General features: G+C 43.4%; 2 protein-coding genes across 3 annotated transcripts in view; one reads left to right on the forward strand and one right to left on the reverse strand.

The window, feature by feature from the left end:
- Positions 1-2242: 2242 nt before the first annotated feature.
- Positions 2243-13451, reverse strand: Ciao2a (cytosolic iron-sulfur assembly component 2A). Its single transcript, XM_021644216.2, has 5 exons — positions 13082-13451; positions 8265-8429; positions 6708-6757; positions 3534-3579; positions 2243-2877 (listed from the first exon to the last, which is right to left on the reverse strand). Exons 1-5 carry the CDS (start codon positions 13203-13205, stop codon positions 2780-2782), a joined length of 483 nt encoding a protein of 160 aa, XP_021499891.1. The 5' UTR covers positions 13206-13451; the 3' UTR covers positions 2243-2779.
- Positions 13452-13518: 67 nt separating this feature from the next.
- Positions 13519-22707, forward strand: part of Snx1 (sorting nexin 1) — a 37228-nt gene continuing 28039 nt past the window's right edge. Inside the window, exon 1 of one of the 2 annotated variants that reach the window (XM_060384865.1) lies at positions 13519-13622. In XM_060384865.1, coding sequence (XP_060240848.1) covers positions 13608-13622 — 15 coding nt within the window. In that variant the 5' untranslated portion in view covers positions 13519-13607. Of the gene's footprint in view, positions 13623-15091; positions 15370-22707 lie in introns of those variants that run through there. The other variant, XM_021644225.2, reaches the window with a different exon arrangement.

The raw sequence follows: 22707 nt of genomic DNA on the forward strand, positions 1-22707 counted from the left end.
AGCTCCTTCCTGCCTTTTTGTGTGTGTGTGTGTGTGTTTATTACACTTTAGTTAGTCTGTGTCCAGGTGTGTGGAGGTCAGAGGACAACTTGTGGGAATCGGCTCTCTCCTACCGTGTGGGTCCCTGGGATTGAACTCAGGCTGTCAGCCTTGGCAGCAGAAGCCCTTTCCACCGGAGCTGGCCAGCCTGCCCATCTGTGCTTTTAATCCTACAGTCATCTCATCAAAGCACCCAATCATGCCTCCTATGAGGCTACAACGCTGGCATTCAGACTTGAACTTATAGTGAGGAAAGGGGTGGCTCCTTGCCCTTCTCTCCTACTTTTCACTCCTCGACTTCCTGGCCTTCTCCACTGTCTAGGCTGCCAGGTGAGGGGATGCTGAATTCACAAAGTTTCTTTCCCCACCAGTTGGCGTCATACTCTTTGAGCTCTCAAGTGCTTTCCTGATCCTGGCAGAGACCTCTCCTCCCTGACTGTCCACTTGATGCCCTTCAATTGATCCGCAGGCACTAGGCAGCCTACATCCGGACCCTCTTCTGCTGAGGTTTCCTGCTGATAGCCTGTTGGACAATTATGACCCCTCGGCAGGACTCATGACAAATATTCAGGCCCAGCTTTGCCTTCAAAGTACTTAGCTTTGGGTCCAGAGAGACAACTCAGCGGCTGAGAACACTTGTTGCTCTTGCAGAACCCACGATTCAATTCCCAACAACCACATGGCAGCTCACAACCATCTGTAACTCCAGTTTCTGGGGATCTGATGCCCTTTTCTGGCCTCCACACACACAAGGCACACATGTGGTATAGAGACACATATGCAGGCAAAACAGATATACATTTAAAATAAATAAAAAAAAAATTTTTTTAGAGTAGCTCTAAATTTCCAAGGCAGGAGTTGGACCCCAGTCTCTATCCTCATTCCACTTTGTCCCTTAGGCCTGCCACAGGTACTGATGTCCTGAGTCTCTCAGCTGCAGACAGCACACTTTCAAACTCTGAGTTAACTTCCTAAAATTTCCCTCAACAGAATGCCAAGGGTCACATCCCTAGCCTTCTGCCAAAATGGGGTTGGCACCAGAACTCTGTGTTTCATGTTAAAGTAGCCCCACACACCCCCCCCCAAAAAAGATCTTAGTGAAATAAATGAACATTTAGTCTCTTGCATAACCATTCCAGGTCAGAAATTGGACAGTTCTGCCTCGGTGTCTCTTGTGAAACTGTTGTCCACCTGCCACAGTGACCAAGGATGGAAGATGGCTTCCACAGTGATTCACTCAAGTTGCAAATTGGTGCATGGTGATTGCAGGAGGCCTTGGGGTCTCCTCTATCTGGGAAAATCTCCACAGGTGTTGAGTGTTCTCAGGCTATGGAGGCCAGATTCTGGCAGAGAGAGCAAATCCAAAAGATCAAGGCAGAATGCCCATTCCAACCTATACCCAGAAGTCACACCCTGTCCCTCTGCCATTTTGAACTGGGTTTGCCCACCAGTTCGGACTCAATAGAGAAGAAACTGTACAAGAGCACAAGTGCCAGATAACGAGGAATGTTAAGGTCTGTTGCAAACTGTCTACCCACCCTTCTGCACTTCAGATGAATGCTTTTCCTCACATCCAGCTGAACCAAGAGCAAAAAAGAACAGAACATCTCCACTGATTCATTACAAACAAACAATAACCTTTGGCACAACCACTTCACTGCACTTTTTTTAAGCGGGGGGTAGTGTGACCTCGCAAAGCACAACACTTGCACTGTGCTGTATCCTCAGCCCTTCTTTGGGAGACTTCTTTAAAACTGGGAGTCTGAAGCTGGAGAGATGGTTCAGGAGTTAAGAGCACCCACCTGCACTGCTCTTCCAGAGAACCTGGGTTCAATCCCAGCACCCACATGGCAGCCAACAACTACCCGTAACTCCAGTTCCAGGGGATTTGATCCCTCTTCTAAACTCCTCAGACAGCAGGTAAGCATGTGGTGTGAACACACACATGCATTCTGGGAAAACAATCATACACACGAGCTAAACTAAACTATTTAAGATTGTGCCTGTCACCTGACACTCTCCACATACGTTCCTCAGCTCCACATGGGCCCAGGGTTCTCTAAAAAGGAAGGCAGGGTCTTTTCAATTTTTAAACTTCACTCTACATAATAATCAGTGAACACAGCTCTAACACAGAAGATATCTGTTGGAGGTTCACATTTACATTAGAATTGACAATTCAGTAGGAACCTAAGGTGAGCCATTGTAAGAATCACCTGTCATATTTATTTTAGAATGATAATTGAAATCAAATACATTTGGGCACAGTAGATATTTGACATGAAAAGCAGTTGTATCAGAATGGTCATCAGAAAAATAGTAACATTTTACACAAATGAACTAGAAAATATTTTTCTGTCTGATCACTTGAGTTAGAAATCCTGAGAATGTTACTAACTGAAGTTCTACCTCATAACTGAAATCTACTTAGAAAGAATTCCTTAAAAAAATGCTCTGAGGGCCAGGCAGTGGTGGCCCATGCCTTTAATCCCAGCACTCTGAAGCAGAGGCAGGTGGATCTCTCTGAGTTGGAGGCCAGCCTGGTCTCTAGAGTGAGTTCCAGGATAGCCAGGGCTACTCAGAGAAACCCTGTCTCAAAAAAACAAAAACGGAACAAAACAGAACAAAAAAAGGTCTGATGTACAAATCACCTACATATTCAACATGAGTCCTCTACATTTTACAAAGGATTTAAACAAATAAATTGAATTCTTATAGGCCTCTGGCTCTTGAGATGGTATCAGTCAGGCTCAAGGACGCACTGTTCCACAATTTCCCGTAGGTTGGGGTTCTCCATTGCAGCTGCCACTCGCTCTTTGTCATTTATCTGCTTGTTGACTGCAAAACACGTGGACAAAAGTTAACAGAACTGTGTCAACAGAGACCTCAGACAGCATTTGTGTTAGCCTGCTAAAACGAAGAATTTAACTCCTTGAGACCTTCAGCTAGTAGACCTTCAGCAGGTAGCTGAAGATTTTTTTCTCTTATGTGTACACACACAGGTATGTGCACTGCTCACAAGTGCTTACGGAGATCTGGAGAGGGCACTGGATCCCTGGGGCTGAAGCTCTAAGTGACTGTGAGCTGTACTGGTGGTCTTCTCTCTGCTGACCGGGAATCCTAAGTATAAGGTCACCCCCAACTCCCATCCTAGCACATTAACTCAAACAGACAACCCCTCCCCGACAAGAGATGGTGACTTGTCAGACTCCCAGTTCCAATCTGCACATAGCTAAGGGGCTGTCAGCACAGAGCCAAGCCTTCAGGGCTGGACATGTTTGCAGATCTTTATGTAGCCTAAGGCCAGAGCCAGTTAATATTCATAGGCTCCAGCGTACTGGACCCAGTGAAAAATGACTTCCTTTGAATGTCTGGGCTTCCCCGCCTGTGAAGGAAGAATATAACTGATGGTGTCCCCTTTTTTTTTCAGGGCACCCCAACAGATAACCTAGTACCCAAGATAAAAATACTAGCTGCAGCTGTTTTTCACTTACTGTCTTCTTCTGTGGAGTGAGTTCCTTCAGAAATGTAGATTTCCAACTGGCGAGAAGAGAGGCAGAAGGAAAACATCAGGTGAGGGGCGTGCAGGGCAGGCCCAGGATGGAGGGCAAAGCCCAAACCCTGTCCATCAGAGGCCTAACAGGATGGAGCCGATGGCAGCATTTCCGCTAGCTGACCTGCAATGGGCGTGCCCCTGGATTTCCGTATGAATACACAGATCTCACTGTGATCTTAGCCCTTACCTCACCCTACCCCCAAATCTGTATACAATCCACTCTCTGTTCCATCTTTCAGGGACACCATATCAACAACCCAGTGCACTGTTATTCTTTCTCCTTTACACACACAAACTCTTACATTTTTCTTTTATGCATAATTTATACACATACACATAAAGTTACTGTTTTACGAAATTGAGACAAATATGTGTTTTTTTGCATCCTCCTTTTCCTCTGCTATCTTGCTAAATTTATTCCCAAGTATAATACCAGTAAAGCTGTTTCGTCTAGCCTTGCTAGCCTGACAAATTAGTCAACCCTAAGCACAAGAGCTTTTGATACAACCACAAGACTGTTGTAAATCCTGTGGCTGAGGCAAGCCTGTGCAGAAGGAAGCACAGACCGCCACAGAGATCAACGCTTTTGGTGGAAAACGCTTAAAACCTACTACAGCTAATAGAGATCTTAGAACCATTCAGTTCAGTCTTTCTCTCTCTCTTTCTCTCTCTCTCTTTCTGGCTTTTGTTGTTGTTTGCTTGTTCATTTGTTTGTTTGGAAACAGGGTTTCTCTGTGGAGCCCTGGCTATCCTGGAACCAACTTTGTAGACCAGGTTGGCCTCAAATTCAGAGATCCAAGTGCCGGGTTAAAGGTTTGCACTACCATACCCAGGTTAATTTGGTCTCTTTTAAAAACATATAACATGAGCTTCTGAGATGGCTCAGTATGTAGAAGTGCTTGCCATACAAGCCTGATGACCTAAATACAATGCTTGGAACCCACATGGACAGTGAGAACCAAGTTGTCCTCTGACCTCCATACATGTGCCATGGCACATTGCACCCTCACTCACACATACACAATTAAAAAGACCACCATCCACATTCCCCCAGTGGCACAAAACTCTTCCTTACTGAACCCATGAATAAAAAAGAAAATCAAAATTTTAACTTTGGTTAAAAATTACACATGACTCATTATTCTGAAACAGCCAAAGGCTGGGCACAGTGGCAGATGCCTTGTAATCCCAGCATTTAGGAGGCAGCAGCAGACGGATCTCTGTGAATTTGAGGCCAACCTGGTTAACACAGTGAGTTCCAGGACAGCCAGAACTATACAGTGAGATCCTGTTCCACAAACAAAAACAAAACAAAAGGCTAACAAACAGAGGTGAAGAGTCAAGCTTTTACCCCCATTCCTATGAGAATTATTAATATACCTCAGTATAACCAAATAGTTAATGAGGCAACTATCATCAGTAATAGGACAAAGCAAAACTACAGTCTCTTCATGACATGTAATGAACACATATTTGTTTTCTTGCCAAAAATGAATAACAGTCTAATCATGAAACCCTGAAAACCCCAATTGAGAAAGAATCTATAAAATGTCTATATGCTTCTAAAGTGTCACAATTGCCAGTTGTGCTGGTGGGTACTTATAAATCCTGGCACTTGTGAAGCTGAGGCAGGAGAACAGCCATGAGTTCAAGGCTAGCCTGGGCTACATAATGAGATCCTGTCTCAACAACAGCAAATCAAAATCATGAAAGATAGAGAATAAGGAACTACTCCTGCCTGAATGAACTCCAGACTAACTACTGAGAACCTGGGGGGGCAGTAATGGGAGGGTAGATTACTATTAAGGAAATTATTGGACTGCAGACATAATTATATAATATATATATATATATTTTAAAGATTTATTTGTTTCATTTTTTTAAATTTTTTAAAATAATTTATTTTATTTTATGTGCATCAGTGTGAAGGTGTCAGATTCCTTGGAACTGGAGTTATAGACAGTTGGGAGCTGCCTTGTGGGTTCTGGGAATTGAATCCGGGTTCTCTGGAAGAGCAGCCAGTGCTCTTAACCACTGAGCCACCTCTCCAGCCCCTATTTGTTTTATTTTTGTGTATGAATGTTTTGCCTACACATATGTATGTATACCATGTGCCAATGGAAGGCAAAAGAAGAAAAGAACTGAAGTTACAGATGGTTGTGAGCCACCATGTGGTTGCTAGGAATTGAACTCAGGTCCCCTGGAAGAGCAACCAGTGCTCTTAACTACTGGGTCATCTCCTGAGCCCCAAAACAATACTTTTAACAAAAATTAGAAACAACTCAAATGTTTAAAAACTGATAAGAAAGTAAAATAAAACAAGGTCTCTCTATATAATGCAGTATTATACGACAATACAAAAGAATAAAACACACAATTTAAAACATAAACACTGAAAACACACTACGTCAAAGAACCCACACACTGTGTAACTTCATTAAAGTGAAGACAGGAAATAGATGGTTGTTCTAACACAGAGAGGGGGACGGAGTAAGAGTAGAATGACTGCTAATAAGAATAGGCTCCTTCCTTCCTTCCTTCCTTCCTTCCTTCCTTCCTTCCCTCCTTCCCTCCTTCCCTCCCTCCCTCCCTCCTTTTCTCCCTCCCTCCCTTCCTTCCCTCCCTTCCATTTCTGATACAGGATCTGGCTATGTAGCCCAGGCTGGCATCCTATCTCAACCTCCCAAGCGGTGGCACTACATTTATATATTACCACACTTGACTGGACCTTTTGCAAATGACTTAAAAGTGACTCGGAGAAGGCCACAGAATCCTGTAGAAGTCATCAGAAACCACTAAGCTGTCCTCTTCAGGTGGCTTACATGATGTGTGAATTACATCTTAACAGGCGTCATAAAAGACAACCTGGACTAGGGATGTGCTCAGTGGCAGGGCACTGGCCTGGCTTGTGTGAGGCTCTGGGTTCCAAACAGTAACAAGCGCTGGGCAGTAGTAACACACGCCTTTAATTCTAACACTCAGGAGGGCAGGAGAATCTATGTGAGTTCGAGGCCAGCCTGGTCTACAAAGCAAGTCCAGGACAGCCAAGGCTACAAAGAGAAACTCTGTTTCGGGGGCGGGGGGAGATTATATATAAAACAAGCTTTCTTACCTTGTGTTTGAATGGCAGGCACCGCTGAAGTTTTACTCTCAAGCACAGTCCTACGATAGAAGAGAAAAAAATCTTCCATTATCTTCTTACTGCCTCCACATACTATGACAGCTGAAAAGAGTCCTGCTCATGAGCTTGGTACCATAAGGAACTTTAGAAGAGCTTCACTGTCCCCCAGAAAACCCAGGGAGCTGGGTCCATCCTATACATGGTGAACCCAGGTCACACTGTAACCTGCCCAAGACGGCTGGAGATAACACAGCAGAGCCAGGACTGACTGGAGCAGAGGACCACAAGGCTAGGCCTTTTCTGCTGTGCCGATTGGTACTCAAGCATAATGGATTAATTCATTAGGATTTATTAAATGCCACTGGCAAGCCAAGATATGCAAAAATTAAAAACCAACTATATTTAAGACCATTTTAACAGTCATCAAGATGGCTTAGCAGGTAAATTGCTGACAAAGTGGAGACTTGAGTTTGATCCCCAGAACCCACAGAGAGGTGAATAGAGGACTGACGCCTGCAAGTTGTCTTTTGACCTATACACGCGTGTCATGGCATATGCATACCCACGCATGTACACACATAAATATTAGAAAATTAGGGGTAGGAGAGTTCATTGGTTAAGGGCACTTGCTTTCTGAAGACCCAGGCAGTTGTCGGCACCCACATGATGGCTCACAGCCATCTGTAACTCCAGTCTTAGGGAATCGGATACCCTCTTCTGAGCTCCTCAGGCACCAGGTGTGACCATGTGCTCATACATACACGAAGGAAACACATTCACAGACATAAAGGAAAATAAAAAATGAAGTTTCTAAACAATATATTAGTAAATTAAAAAAATCATACATGGGCATCATACATGATGCAAACCTTTAATCCCAACACTTGAAAGGCAGAGGCAGGCAGATCCCTAAGTTTGAGGCCAGCCTGGTCTATAGTACATAGTTGCATGTCCCATCCCTGTTCCTGTTTGCATGTGCTGATTTTAGGCCTAGCTTTTCAGTGGCTGTCTCTAGCTCTGCTGTTTGGTTCTGGGTCCTGCAGCTGGTGTAAGTTAGCTGGTGTAAATTAGCCAGTGACATTACAGCACTGTCCTTTTCAGCCAGGGCCTCATAGTAAGTCTCTCTCTCTCAATCTCTCTCTCTCTCTCTCTCACACACACACACACACACAAACACACAAAAACACACACAAAGAAAAAAAAAGGAAAGGAACTCTAATTCATATGCATGGGACTGGAGAGAAGGCTCAGGGGTTAAGAGCACTGGCCACTCTTCAGAGGACCTGGATTAGATTCCCAGCACTAACATGAGCAGCTTGCTACTGTCTATAATTCCAATCCAGAGGATCCTCTTCTGGCTTCTGTCGGCACTGCATGCACATGGTACACAGACATACATGCAAACACCCATATAAAAATTTAAAAAAAAAATTCATGTGCACACACACACTTACCAATAAAAAACAGAATTTACATGCACCCCCACACACATACACACAGACCTGCCCTGCCTCACATGCACTTACACACACACACACAAACTCTTACCAATAAGAGTTGCCAGAGAGCAATGAGGTACTGTTGGCGTGAACTTGATAATAACCAAATAGTCGTCTTCATTTATTTCTTGAACCTCCACACAACTCTCTGTTACCACTTCAAGTTCTTCTAAAGTATTGGGTTTTTCAGGGTCCCGAATAGTTCGAATCAAATCTAGAGGCATTAGAGACAAGGCATTAAATTAAAATATAAATATCCTAAGTGAAGATGAGTCTTCTCATCTCAACTGAAGCCCTATTTTCAAAGATTTATTTTGATTTTATGTGTGTTGTTTTGTTTCTAGGTATGTCTGTGTCTGCAGTGCACACAGAAGCCAGAAGAGGGCTCAGACCCTCTGGAATGGCAGTTATGGATGGCTGAGTTGTCGTGTGGTTGCCTGGAACTGAACCCAGGTTCTCTGCCAGAACAGCCAGTGTTGAGCCATCTCTCAAGCCCTGACCACCTGATCCCAACTTTCTTTTAAACAAATATTTCAGCAATTCCCAAGTTTCTGGCAGAAATTTCCACTACCAGTTTCCTTTGAGACAATAACTTTCCTGGATAATTATTAGACCATATCTTTTGTTTTGTTTTGTTCTGTTTTTTTTGGTTTTCCAAAACAAGGTTTCTCTGTGTAGCTTTGGCTGTCCTGGACTCACTTTGTAGAGCAGGCTGGCCTGAAACTCACAGAGATCCGCCTGCCTCTGCCTCCCAGAGTGCTGGGATTATAGCTCCACTCATACCCAATTCTTAATTCAAAGCCAAGGGGAATGTAAATGGGGAAAACAGTAAGGGAGCACCAGAGGAATTTTGACTAGACAGAAGGTAGAATTAAGCTTTTGAAAATGAGCAGCCTTTCAATATTTCACACTTAAACTGAAGGAAAGAACCACTAGGCGTTTCCTTAGCTTGTTGCTGGTGAAGGAAAGAGTTAAAAAGACAGGCGGAGCCCAACCACTAGGGCAAAAGGGATTCCTCAAGAGACTTAGGGCAAGGAACTGAAAAGGACAGCACTGTACTGTCACCGGCTAACTTACACCAGCTGCAGGACCCAGAACCAAACAGCAGAGCTAGAGACAGCCACTGAAAAGCTAGGCCTAAAATCAGCACATGAAAACAGGAACAGGGATGGGACATGCAACTAAGCGGGTTCAGAGGAACGGACTTTGCATCTGGAAGTCAAGACAGAGAAAATAGGGAGATGACTCAGATTTTAAGCTCAGTTATTTAGGAGAATAGTATTAAGATTAAAAAAAAGGGGGGGGGGTGTCCTGGAGGCTGGCTAGGAAAGGAGACCTGAGTTTTCCCACACAGTGGAAAGACTAACAGCAAGTTAGTTCAGAGGCGCTTCTGGCACAAGCCAATGAAATGTTCCAGCAAATGTTAAACTACTCCATAAGTGCACACAAGTCTAGAGTGGTTGTTGAACTCATGAAATCTATCCGGAATGAGAAGCACTTGGCTGGTTATTGTAGTTACCAGGAGTGCTTTGAAACAAAAATGCTGTCTGGGCCCTACCCTAAGGAATTGATTTAAGTGGTTTAAAGCATGGTCTGAACAGCTCGAGTTTTTTTTTAAATTCCTCAGATTATTTTCCTAAAATTTCGTTGTTTTTGTTATTGCTTTTATGTTTGGATGTTTTGCCTACAGGTATATGTGTGCACCAGGTGCATGCCATCTGAAATTGGCTTCAGATCCTCTGAAAGTTGGGACAGTTGTGAGGCACCAAGTGGGTGCTGGGAATCCAACAGCAGTCCTCTGTAAAAGCAACAAGTTGTCTTAACTGTTGAACTATTTCTCCTGCCCTCTCAGGTCACTCTTATATGCAGCCTAGTTTGAGACTCCTTGGCGTAAAGTTGGCTGTGGTGGCACATGCCTATAATCCTGGCACTCTGGAGGCTGAAACAGGAGGATCTTCAATTCTAGGCCATCCTAGGCTACACACTGAGACCCTGTCTCAAAAAGAAAAAGACAAAAATGGAAAAGTAAAGAAGAATAGAGAAGGGAAAAGAGAAGTGTTTAACAACATCATATGCTACAGGAAAATTTGAATTTAAGGCCATCCTGGGCTGCATAGTGAGACTCTCAAAAAGAAAAAAGGACCAGAATGAAAAGCAAAAAGAATCAGAAAAGGAAAGACAGAGGTAGTTAACATAAGAGGAAAACTCAGGTTAAAATGTTCTTTGATTTGTTGGTCACCAAGTCACTTTAAGAAAGCAGTCTGGTAGAAAAGTGAGGTACAAAGGGGGAAGCCAACAGAACAGAAAGCGCATTTCTAAGGCCTTGATTGGAGGGGGCGGGGCAGAAGCTTTATACAGAAGCTACGTGACAAAGATTAGGGACATTCGAGTATGTTTTAGTTCAAAGGTAAGGAACAATGAAAGGAGGTCAGAACTATGAAGGGAGACTGGAAAAGCAAAGCAAGAGAGAAGAGAATTAAGAATGTTGGACCTTGCACTGGCAGTGGCAAGGACAAGAGTTCACCTTACCTCAAGCCTACAGAAAATAAATAAATAAATAAATAAATAAATAAATAAATGGAGGCTGATAAAGACAAAGTGAAGACAGGAGAAAAGCAAGATGACCCCCCCCCACCTGCCACCTCACACTCTCCCACCATAAAAACAGCTATAAAAACAAATCAATCAAACTTTCCCTCCCCAGGTAGCTTTTGGCCTTGCCAATAAAATAGAAAATGAATTTGGAAATACAGACAGGAAAGATTTTCTTTTACTTAGCAGGCTATTATGGGATTTGGGAAAGCAGGGTTTTCCTTCTCCTACCCTTAACTTTCCCTTCTAAGCTTAATTTGTAAATGCTGTATTATGTTCTTTGAATACTACTAAATCCTAAAATTAAACCTTACCCCTTATTAAACGTCTCCAGCTTTCTAGTGATGTGACAAGTTTGGTCTCTTTAAAAAGATATCAAGCTTGTTCTCACACCACACTCCCATGCTCCCTTTACCCCCAACCAAGAGTTTTGGTTGCTCCGTACTGACACTAACATCTGCTCTTCCAGAGAACCTAAACTGAGGTCTTAGCATCCACAATTGGCAGGACACAAACTCCTGTAACTCCAGCTTCAGGGAGATCCAACCCTTCTGGCCTCCATGGATACACACACACAAACTTTAAAAAAATTAATATTTAAAAGGAAGTTTCTTTCATTTATATTTAAAGATTTCAGGGTGGGGGCAGGGTGCCGAGATGACTCCGAGGGTAAAGAGGCCTGCCACCAAAGAGGCTTAACCTCCTGGGTTCCATGTTGGAAGGAGAAACTGACTCCTGCAAGTGTTCCCTGACTTCCATATTTTCACTGTGACGTGGATTTGTATGTGCAAACAGACACAAAGTAAATAAACACAATAAAAGTCCATTAAAGCTTCAGTATTCAATTCCAATCTACTATCTAAAGAGACACACCCACCTGCAATCACTGACTCTCTCTCAGGTACCTCCTTCTGGCCTGCTAATCCCCTATGTCTTCTCACCTCCATATTTCACTCCAGTTTCTTTAGCTTATACAACCTCTGACATATCCAGCTCCATATCTTCAAAGCCCAACTCAAGTAACAGACATCTTTCCTGATGTTTCTGGTCTCTGTTTCCTCTGAATGTTGCTATCTCCTATCTAAACTTATGACCTCCTATTTGAATACTCTATTTTTGCATATGTTGGTGTCACAAAATATAAACTTGAGGACTAGAATCATCTCTCTAGCAGAATTGTATCTCCAATGCCCTGAAGTCTCCAAATTACATGGAGGTAATAGTAGGATAGGAATGTTTTGTGGAGATAGCACACTAGTAATTATCTTCTGCCTGGGGTTAAGTCAGTCGTGCCTCTACCAAAAGATAAGGAAGCCTGATCAGCTCCCCGGGTCATTCCACCCTTAGAATTATTCTTCCTGGTCCATAATCCTTACCCAAATTGTATCTGTATGACCATATCTCTTAGTTCGACAACTAGGCCTTTCGGTTTCAAAACTCAGGCTAGAGATGGAGCACTCCTAGCTTATATGAAACCCTGGATTTTCTCCCTAAACCAGACATGTAATATTACAAATATTACAAATCGTCGATGGAGGGTAGAGAGGGACAGGGGTGGGAGGGTCAACGGTGGAGGAGAAAAGAGGTATACTCAGAACAGGCAGTACATCTGAAATCACAAGTTTGGTTTTCTCTGTTCCTTACTGACAATATGATTTCCAGGTACCCACTCCCCTCATCCCCACTCCCTCATCTACATATGAAGGCAGTCCGTCGAAGTGGAGAGTTTATCTGACAAAACACACACACACTAGCTTGACTGCGTCAGAAAACTGTAAATTTGAAGCCTCACTCTGAGATCACCTCTTCACTTCCTATTGACTCTGTAACAGAAGAAAGTGGCTGTGACCTTGGGCCAGTCCCCAACTCGGCCATTACCCAACAGTGGCCTCAATTATGGCGGAAGGAGCGCGTGTCCAGTAGCTAAAGAAGTAAAGACCCTCGAGGAGCGCAATCGTAGGCCAGCTTTGCTCGTTGACCACTGTAGGTTCCTTCTGCCTACACGTCATGACCTAGTCCCTAGAGTGGAGAGCAGTCCAGGGGAATTAAGTGTTTTTTAGTTCCAGGCTCACTTTCGAACCAGGTCTAGGCATTACCCGGGTCCTAGAATGACCGACATGCTGTGTGACTTAGGACCCGGAAGAACACGCGTCCTACTAGGTCTGGCAAAACCCCCAAGTGTCCACTCCAACCCAAAGGTGGGGCCCTCCTCCACCCCTCTCAAAGCCGCCTCTGCAAATAATGCCAAATGCTGCTCTGGGAAAAGTTAATTACCATAAACTTCTAGCGCTTTCTCTTCCATGATCCGGGGCTGCCGGGCAGCTCCCTGCTCAGAAAAGCCTGAGAGCCATAGGACTCTGCTCAGCGTCCAGGAGAGCAGCCCAGACACACGCTCCATCCTCACGTTCCGCCATCCCTGGCGACTGTCCTAACCGAGCCACCGTCTTTCCGCAGCCGGCCTCAGGAGCTATCAACTTCATAGGCTTCAAATAAACTAAGACATGTGTAAAGGTTTAGAGGAGCGGAGAGTAGGCGGGACTCAAAAACAGTAACGCGAAGGACCTAGGGAAATTAACTGCAGAAACTACATGTCCCAGCATACTTTGCTCGGTTTCGAAGAGACAGGGGAAAAACCACTCTTGCGGCCCGTTACGTGCATTGCATGCTGGGACAGTCTGAGGAGGCGGTAGTCCAGCGGCTGCGAAATGCATTCTGGGACTTGCAGTCTCAGTCAGAGGACCATGTAACGGACTGTTAGGCGTCACCGAGTGCCCTACTCATCTCCTAGGAGGAACTAAAGATGAATCCTAGAGAGGTAGGGGAAAGGAGATCAAGGTTACTAACGTTGGAGGGAATTCTAGAACGGAGACTATCTAGAACGAACAGCTATTTCACAAAGGAAGCCGCTTTCCAATAAAATCTTACTTCCTGATTATGCCGGAAGTGGATTTCCTTTGCGGTTAAAAGGCATATTTTGGGAGACCACTGTTGATAGGGATGGCGAAGGGACAAGAAACACTTGGTTTTCTTGTCTCCTAGAGACTTAGTCCGGCTTAACTTCCCTCTACGGGGATTTTTTGTATTAACCATCGCCTAACTTACAGCAAGAGAACTTTTTCTGTGTTCACTGTGTGTAATGATTTTATAACGGAGATCACGATCCTAAAAAAGCACTTCTTAAGCTTTCTTGTGTTCATGGCTATGGTAGATGCCAGTTACAGGGCTGATTGTGTTTCCAGCCTCAAATATTTATTAGACACTTAATTTGCCATACAGCGTGTATATGCAGGAATAAAAATTACAAGCTAACACACACTCTCGACCCTCCAGCAGTTTTACAGTCTGTGATGGAAGGCCCGGTGGCTCGCGCCAGTGATTCCAGCACTTGGGAGGCCGAGGGAGGAGCATTGCCATGAGTTTGTGGTCAACTTTGGATATAGAATTTCAAGCCTGCCTGAGACCTTGTTTCAACCAGAAAAGCAAACCGCTTTTGTTGCTGTTAGTGGCAAGTTTTGTCTCCTTAAAACGAAAGGATCATTTGCCCCTGATAACATAACCTACATTATCTTTAAACTCTAGTTGACTTGGACTCACCAACCTATATGATTAGGTCCCAGGAAATTTTGATCCACTCCCACCAATATCCCTGCCAGTTCACTTCATAGCCATTGAAAGGATAACCCCAAGTTCCTAACGAAGGAATTTAATACGCTGAGAGCTCCCCTTTGTGTGAAGCCTGGCTTCTCCCGAAAGAATCGAAAACCTCCCAAATGAATCAATAACCTCTTATTGTTGCGCACTGTAACACTGAGTGTGTTTAAATTCTTGGCTTACAAGACTGCCCCTCTCATTACACTGTGAGGACTCATTAAACTGTGATCCAGGAGCTTTTGTGTTTGTATTTGAAACGCACAGTAAGGTGCCAAGATCACAGTGAACTATCTGTATATACTGAATGAATTAATGTTGTTCAAAGACTAAATGGCAGAACTTCCTTCAGTCTTTTCAGACCTCAATCAGAAACATATATTGAATATCTGTGAGCGCACTGTACTTGGCATGAGCGGGTGGAATGCAGAAGTCTTCAAACTTTTTTAGTCACAGACTTTTTAATTCAAACAAAACCTTAGAAGCGGGGGCAAGTGAAGTTACGCAGGGCACCGAGACCCGGAGGAACTGGGCAGCCTCTAGCCCCTCCCCTGCCTGCCGAGTGCAGCGGTGCGGTTCGGGGCTCGGATTGGCTGGGCACCAACTCAGGCCCCGCCCCCAGCGCCTCCCCAAGCCCCGCCCCGCTGGTCCCTCCGGGTCGGTAACGGCCCTCTCGCACCTCTCACGCTGGAGCTCTTTGCTCGCGGCACTGTCTATAAAGTTGTTGTTGCTGCTTCCGCCACGGGTGGAGGAAGATGGCGTCGGGAGGTGGTGGCTGTAGCGCTTCGGAGCGACTCCCTCCTCCGTTCCCTGGCATGGATCCGGAGTCCGAAGGGGCTGCCGGGGGGTCAGAACCCGAGGCTGGGGACAGCGACACCGAGGGGGAGGATATTTTCACTGGCGCCGCGGCAGCCGTGAGTTCCCACCCTTGGGGCAGCAGAAAGGAGAGCTACCCCCAAAAGAGCAGAGGAGCTTATCAAGGGTTCGAGGGCTCTGAGGATAGTGGGCCTGTTGGGACGTCTCCGCCCGGGTCAACAGTCAGGACTGCAGGGCCCTGAGTGGGAAACGAGCCCCAGAGCCGGGCTCTTCTAGCCGGGGCGGGAAGAGGAGATGAGGGGTGTGGTGGCTTCACTGTAGATCCTTAATAGCCAAGAGCAACCTAGGCCGTTCTCTGGCCCTGTGATGTGATTATCCCGGGGAGCCACTGGGCAGTCTGCTGGTTGTGTCTTGGGAAGACTGACTTACTATGACAAATGAGAGGACGATGTGCAGACCCATCAGTTTTTGTGCCTTACTGCTCCGAAAGTGGAAACGTGATCTAGGGCAGTCTAGGATCATGACCCGCCCACCGGCCTCCTTGTTATACCCAGCACTTCCTGGTCATTACCATTCTGGATCCTAGTTTATGAAAGTTAGGTTGTGACTCCTTTGAACTCTCGAAGAATCTGGCCCAAAGCCAGTTGAGAGAAGGCGCTGCCAGATAAATTACAGGGACCAGAAAGCTTTGTTTCTGTTAAAAGAATACATTTAAGTGCTTGGAAACAGATCTGTACATATGAAGGGGAAAGATCTCCCAAATAAATATCCAGGTTTCAAATGAGAACTGGCTGCTGGCAAAACAAACCAAATCTCCTAGTCTTTCTATGTGGAATATCGTGAGTTAACAGTACCAGGAGAGATGTTTTGGGCTGTATTATGAGAACACTGACTCATACCACTTGGTACAGTTAGTTCCAGCTTATAAACGTCTTCAGCACTGAGTCTATGGATTTATCTTTCTATCGTGGTTGTTTCTCTTCAAAGGAGCTAATCAGTATCTAACTGCTTTAAACAACTTTAAATTCTATATACAGCATGTGTCTGAAAACTTTGAGGTGTTCCCTATGTCAGAAAAAGTTTTGATTTTGGAGGCATTTCTTCCATAAACAAAGAATTGTATCATGTTGAGAAATTGAAGGCCACAATTTCAGCTCAAAAAGCGGTTGCTGGTGCTAATAACAGAAAACTGTCTAATGATGTCTGTTACTCTGAAAAAGAATAGCTCGCTGCTAATGTAGTCTATTTCTGTTTTTAGTAACTTTATAGAATTACTCTCATAAATCATGGAGAACAGACACTGTTGATAACTGCTGGGATGATGAGTGAAGTAACACTGATGAGTGATTTTCTAGGGTTCTCGAGTGAAATTGAGGAAGCTGTGATTTTAGTGACCTCATCCAGTTAGTTGACGGAGGCGTGATATGTCTTTTTCTTAAGAATGTAGAAATCTTTGCCTCCTTCACAAAAAGTGAGGGAGGAGCTGGGTGTTGTGGCACACACCTGTAATCCCAGCACTCAGGGATGCAGAGGCAGGCACATCTCTGTGAGTGTGAGGTCAGCCTGGTCTACAAAGTGAGTCCAGAACAGCCAGGATGCACAGAGAAACCCTGTCTCTGAAAACCAAACAAACTGAGGGAGGGAAGGTCTACCACAGAAAGTGGGTGCTGGGGTCAGACCCAGCTCTTTTCCAATGCTAGACAAAGATTCTACCATTGAGCCACATCCTAGGTAGCTAATTATCTTTAGATATGACCCAGAATACTAATCTTCAAGAAACCAAAGCTTCTTATTAATGAGCCATTAATTATAATTAAGGGGGGCTGCTGTGTCACAAGTTCAAGGTCAGCCCAGGCACAGAAGTCTTTGAAGCCTGATGTTCTGGGTACAGAAGTCTTTGAAGTCTGATGTTAATCTAGGCTGCACTCCTTGCTATTTTAACTTTGGTTTTTGTTTTGTTGTTATTATTTGAGACAGGTTCTCATGTAGCCAGGGTTGGCTTGGACTCCCAAGCAGTCCTCCTGCCTCCACTTCTGAATGGTAGGATAGGCATGCTTCACCAAGCTCAATTTTGCTAGCTTAATTAGCTGTAAGCTATATTTTTTATATACTGAGAAAAAGGAAAAATAAGTATCTGGGTGTGGTAAAATCTCAACACTTGGGAGACTGAGGCAGGAGAATCGAGAGGCCATGTTGTTCTTCATGGTACATTGTCTCAGGAGACTGAATAAAATAAACAGGGACTTGAGCATCCTGAGGAATGGGCAGGTAGAGGTTTGTAGTAGAATCTCTCTCTCTCTCACACACACAGTCCTGTCAACACAAGGGTGGTATATTTACCACTGTTTTTATGAGGGCTAGGATGTGAAATACTGGGAACAGTTGTTTCCACACAATAAATATTTAAAGAACCCTAACTGTTTTGAAGAACTTGGGCTGTATTTGTTGATGAGTGGCATTTCTGAGTGAAAACTTCCACAAAACTAATAATAAATTAGAAAAATTAATCTTAAGCTGGTTTATGATCAAAGCTAACTAATAAGATTGATTTGATCAACTCAAAGTCATCAGAGCAGATGTTCCTATTGTGATTTGTTAACATTTTAGAGGCAAAGGAATAGACACTGAAGAATTGGGAAGCTGAGGCATGTAACATTTAAAACTAATTCATGGTATGCGTGTAATTTTCTGGACAGCTGCTGCTGTTAATCATCCCATCTGCTCTCTTCTACGCCAAGAAGCCATGTCACCACAGTAATAAAAATGTGATTTGAGATACATCTGAGAATATATAAGCCATTCATCTGAGTAGGATGTCCTGAAATTGAAAGAATCATGAAAACAAGTCTAAAGTTAATTTTAAAAAGTTAATAAAAAAAAAAAGTCTGAAATTGTATCCAAATCCTGGATGTGGACTTAAATCCAGACAATTATTTCTTGTAGAATAGGGTTTCTCTCTTAGTAAAATAAAGGACTAAATTAGAGCCATTGCATTTCTAAGTTCTGGATGTTATGCTCAAAAGGTGGAAAATGGCATACAGGTTTTTACGCCTCAGGGGACTTGACTGGTCTGCTTCCTCTCACTGAAGGGCTTGCAGCAGAAGCAGATCCTTTTGTCCTCCCAGTCTTGTCTGCTCATCTCTTCAGCAGCATGCCAGGACCACAGTAGATTTCTCTTCCAAATAAAGAATGGGGAGAACTAGAGTGGCTCTTTTTATGTTGAGAGAAAGGAAGAAAATACAAAGAAATGAAATCATGGGCTCAGATTAAGCCAGTTACGACGTTTTTGTTTTTGTTTTTGTTTCATTACTCTTTTGTGAACTAAACCCTAATGACTAGAGAAAAGTATGGGAAAATAAAATGGGATAAAGGAGGAATAGCAAGGGAGTGGAAAAGCCATATGCTGAACAATTTGTATTAGTCTAATAGTACTTACAGAGCCCTGTGCAAATACTACATGCCGGTGGTCCCAGTCCTTGGAAGGCTGAGGCAGGAAGGTCACAAGTTCAAGGCCAGGCTATTCTACATAGCAGACCCTGTCTTCAAACAAAAACAACAAAAGACTTATTTATATATGCCTTCTGGTATTTAAGGTTAACAAGAGAGTATAATTTATTTTTATAAATTTAAAAGTTAAAAAATTGGGGGCTGGAGAGATGGCTCAGCAGTTAAGAGCACTGGCTGTTCTTCCAAAGGTCCTGAGTGCAATTCCCAGCAATCACATGGTGGCTTTCAACTATCTGTGATGGAATGATTCCCTCTTCTGCTGTGCATGAAAACAATGTTCATATATATAAAGTAAATAAATCTTAATAATAAACAAATAAAAGTTTAAAAAATCTTAGATAGTAGACCAGCAAGATAAAGGTGCTTGCTGCCAACCCTGATAACCTGAGTTTGAGTCTTGACACCCAGGAGAGAACTGACTCCTGAAAGTTGCCCTCCAACTTCCTCTACGTATGTACTGCCGTGCACACTCAGGCACTGATACACACACACAAATTAATGTAATTTAGTTTTTTAATTAAAAAAGAAAACCAACTCTTGGATAGCAGTGCCTCCTGATTAACAGAGTTAACATTTAAGCAAGAAGGACATGGACTTCTTAGAATCCAGCCCTGACCCTGTGATTGGTACAGCATGTATCCTGGGGTGGGGGTATATGCAACTTAACAAAGATGTTGGTAAAAGCTAATAAAGTTTATCATATTTTTAATTTGTGTTAAGTGTATTCACTTAGCTGCAAGCAGATCTTGATGTTCTCATTGGACAAATTTGACACCCTGTACCCATCTACACTCCCGTTGTCATTTCTAGTCTTGTTTCTGTGAGCATCATTCTAACCCAAGTTTTTGTGAACTTTTCCTGTTGAGGCTCCTTACTGTATTACCCAGGCTAGTCTCAGACTGTAGGCTCATCTTCCTAGACTTATGCTTCAGCCTCCACAGTAACTGGGACTACAGTCATGCCCTAGTGTGACAGTTTTTATGAACTTGCTACTTTTTTTTAAAATTTTGAAACAAGGTCCCTGTAGCCCAGACTGACTTCTTGTTCTGCAGCTGAGGATGACCTTGAACTTCTGATCCTCCACCTCTGCATTGACTATTGTAGATATCTCATGTAAGTTTGGTTGGTTTTTTGTGTTTGAGACAGGATCCATGAAATCCAGGGTTCCCTCAGTCTCACCTATTCCTGCTGTGACCTCCTGAATGCTGGGATTACAGGCGTATGCCACTGTACCCAACAATATGTGTCTTTTTGTGAAGGCTTATTTTGATAAGTATCATATCCTCAAGGCTCACCATGTTGTGGCATGTATCTGTATGAGTACTTTAATATCCCATCCTATATATTCTCTTTTATTCATTCATGTGCCCTTAGACATGAGGTACTTTTACATTTTGGCTATTATGAAATGTGCTTCTGAACAAGAGGGTGCAAACAAAGTTCCTGTTTCACTTCTTCTAGATCTATTTCTAGTAGTGGGATTGCTAGATCATATGGCGACTTTTAAAAAAAAAAAGTTTTGAAAAACCTCTGTACTTATACCATTTTACAGTCCAAACGCAGCTCTTTTTCAGCCTTGAGTGCATATATAGTAACTTATTTCAATTTTAACAGAATTTGCTAATTTTATTTCTAAAAAATGAGAATGACAGTTTACCTGGTCAATATTTTAATTCTGTATTCTGTGGTGCATACACAATGGTTGTTCCCAAAGTTTGGCCTGTCTTCAGTATATTTGTGAGGACCAGGCATGGTGGCACACGCCTTTAATCCCAGCAGGTTGACTGGTCTACAGAATTATTCCAGGAAAGCCACGGGCTATGTAAAGAGCCCCTGTCTCAGAAACACAAAGATAATAATAGTAATAAAGTTCAGAGGTTGAAATTCCACATTCTGATAAAAATTTACTTGAATCCAGTGAAGGACACTACTGTCAAAGCTTCATTTTAGTGATCAGCACAAATAATAAACAATCGTATTTTTCTCAAGGTCACAGACTTAAAAAATTTTATATGTTCCTGGGTGCAGTGGTGCACACCTTTAGTCCCAGCATTCAGGAGGCAGAGGCAGTTGGATCTCTGTGAATTCAAGGCCAGCCTGGTCTAAAGAGTGAGTTCCAGAGAGAAGACTTTTTAAGATGACTAATAGGAATCCAACCTAGATTTATGTAGACTTGGTATGGAGCATCTGAGAAATAAAAAAGGCTGCAGCCACACTTCTGGTCTGGAGAGAGCTTCAGCCTCTCTGCTTACTCCATGTCAGGGCAGCTGTCATGACTTTGCTGTTGGCAGCTGGCAAGGTTGGGAGTGGGGAGAGGAAAAAACACTGTAATTTCTCTCCTTGGTCCTCAAAGCTTCTCAGCACTGTAAAGTAACTTTTGGCATGAATAAATCATGGGTAGCTGCTGCAGAAAGTAGCCACAAGTACCTCATCTCCAGAAAAACCCTGTTGCTCAACTGTTTCTGGCTCTGGCTTTGCTTAGTCAGATAGCCAGCTGGTGCTTCTTCACTCTCTTCAGGACAGATTTGATCTGGGTGTGCCTTTTCCATGGAGGAGCTAATCCACCCTTCAGTGCTCTTATCCTCCTGTAATTTTCCCTACCCAGGGGTGGTTGGTTTGAGGAAAAGTCAGGAAAAGGAATCACAGCATGAAGTGGAGCCGAAAGTCTGCAAGTCTCCTTTTAACTGATCACAGCAGCCTTTTTACTCTGAGATCTCCAATGGCCTTGTTTGTGATCTTCCTTAACTAGCAAAATGCTCAACTTCAGGCTCATTTTTCTCCACCCTTCCAGAATACCTTTTTTTTTTTTTTTTTTCATTTACTCTGATACACTCTAGTTCAGAAGTCCTTTACCTTTTTGTGTGTGTATGGACCCACTTTATAGACCCATTCTCAAAACATTTTTTTTTTCCGAGACAGGTTTTCCCTATATAGCCTTGGCTGTCCTGAACTCACTTTGTAGACCAGGCTGGCCTCAAACTCACAGAGATCTGCCTGCCTCTGCCTCCCTGAGTGCTGGGATTACAGACATGTGCCACCATGCACAGCTAAAACAAAATACTTTAATACAGAAAATATGTAAGCTTACAAATGAAACCATTTATACTAGTAACATGTACTTCTCTGTCTTTGTTTTTTGAAACAGGGTTTCACTATACAGCTCAAGCTGGCCTTGAACTCAGGACATTCCTCCTGCCCCCGATTCCTCAAATGCTGTGCTTTTAAGAATGAAGCACCACACCTAGCTTAGCATATCCTTTTTGATGATTTAAATAATAAATACAGAAATACATATAACTACCACAAATTTTAAATAAAGATAAGCACAAATGATATGTCAGTATTTGTTGCAATTGCATCATACAAAAATACCTACTGTTGGGCTGGGGGTTGTGGCTCACTGGTGAAGTGCTTGCCTCCCACAGGTAAGAGCCCAAGTTTTATTCCTAGCACTTCAAAACAGAACAGAAACCACTTAATGTGCATTTGAGCCAAAAGTTAGGGAAAATGCAATTGTAATTTTATTCCTATCCAAGTTCGAAGATAAGCCCTTGGAATTCTGTGGCTCTTGAGGCCCAAGGCATGGGGGAGTGGGAGGGTCCTGTTAAAGCTATGAGAAAAGATAATACTATGAATTATTTAAATTAACCACTTCTAAATTAACCCAGTTTGTAGAGTAAGATTCACCCATATTCCAACTGACACAAAATGTTCGTTTTCCCAAGTACAGAAGTTGGTCACTGTTAAACATGATTCTGGAGGCTGGGATGTAGTGGTGCACACCTTTAATCTCGCACTTGGGAGGTAGAGGCAGATGGATCTCTGTGAATTTGAGGCCAGCCTGGTCTATAAAGCGAGTTCCAGGACAACCAAGGCTACATAGAGAGACTCTGACACACACACACACACACACACAAAGCAAAAAAGAT

The sequence above is a fragment of the Meriones unguiculatus genome, chromosome 6, assembly GCF_030254825.1.
Source record: "Meriones unguiculatus strain TT.TT164.6M chromosome 6, Bangor_MerUng_6.1, whole genome shotgun sequence".
NCBI lineage: Eukaryota > Metazoa > Chordata > Mammalia > Rodentia > Muridae > Meriones > Meriones unguiculatus.

What these genes read in the sequence shown, in the direction of transcription:
- Ciao2a (XM_021644216.2), bottom strand. Translation starts at nt 13,205, where the DNA reads ATGGAGCGTGTGTCTGGGCTGCTCTCCTGGACGCTGAGCAGAGTCCTA. An exon ending in GCCTGCCATTCAAACACAAG is followed by an intron (nt 3,580 to 6,707) that starts GTAAGAAAGCTT and finishes TCTTCTCGCCAG; the next exon opens with TTGGAAATCTACATTTCTGA. An exon ending in TCACTCCACAGAAGAAGACA is followed by an intron (nt 2,878 to 3,533) that starts GTAAGTGAAAAA and finishes CGTGTTTTGCAG; the next exon opens with TCAACAAGCAGATAAATGAC.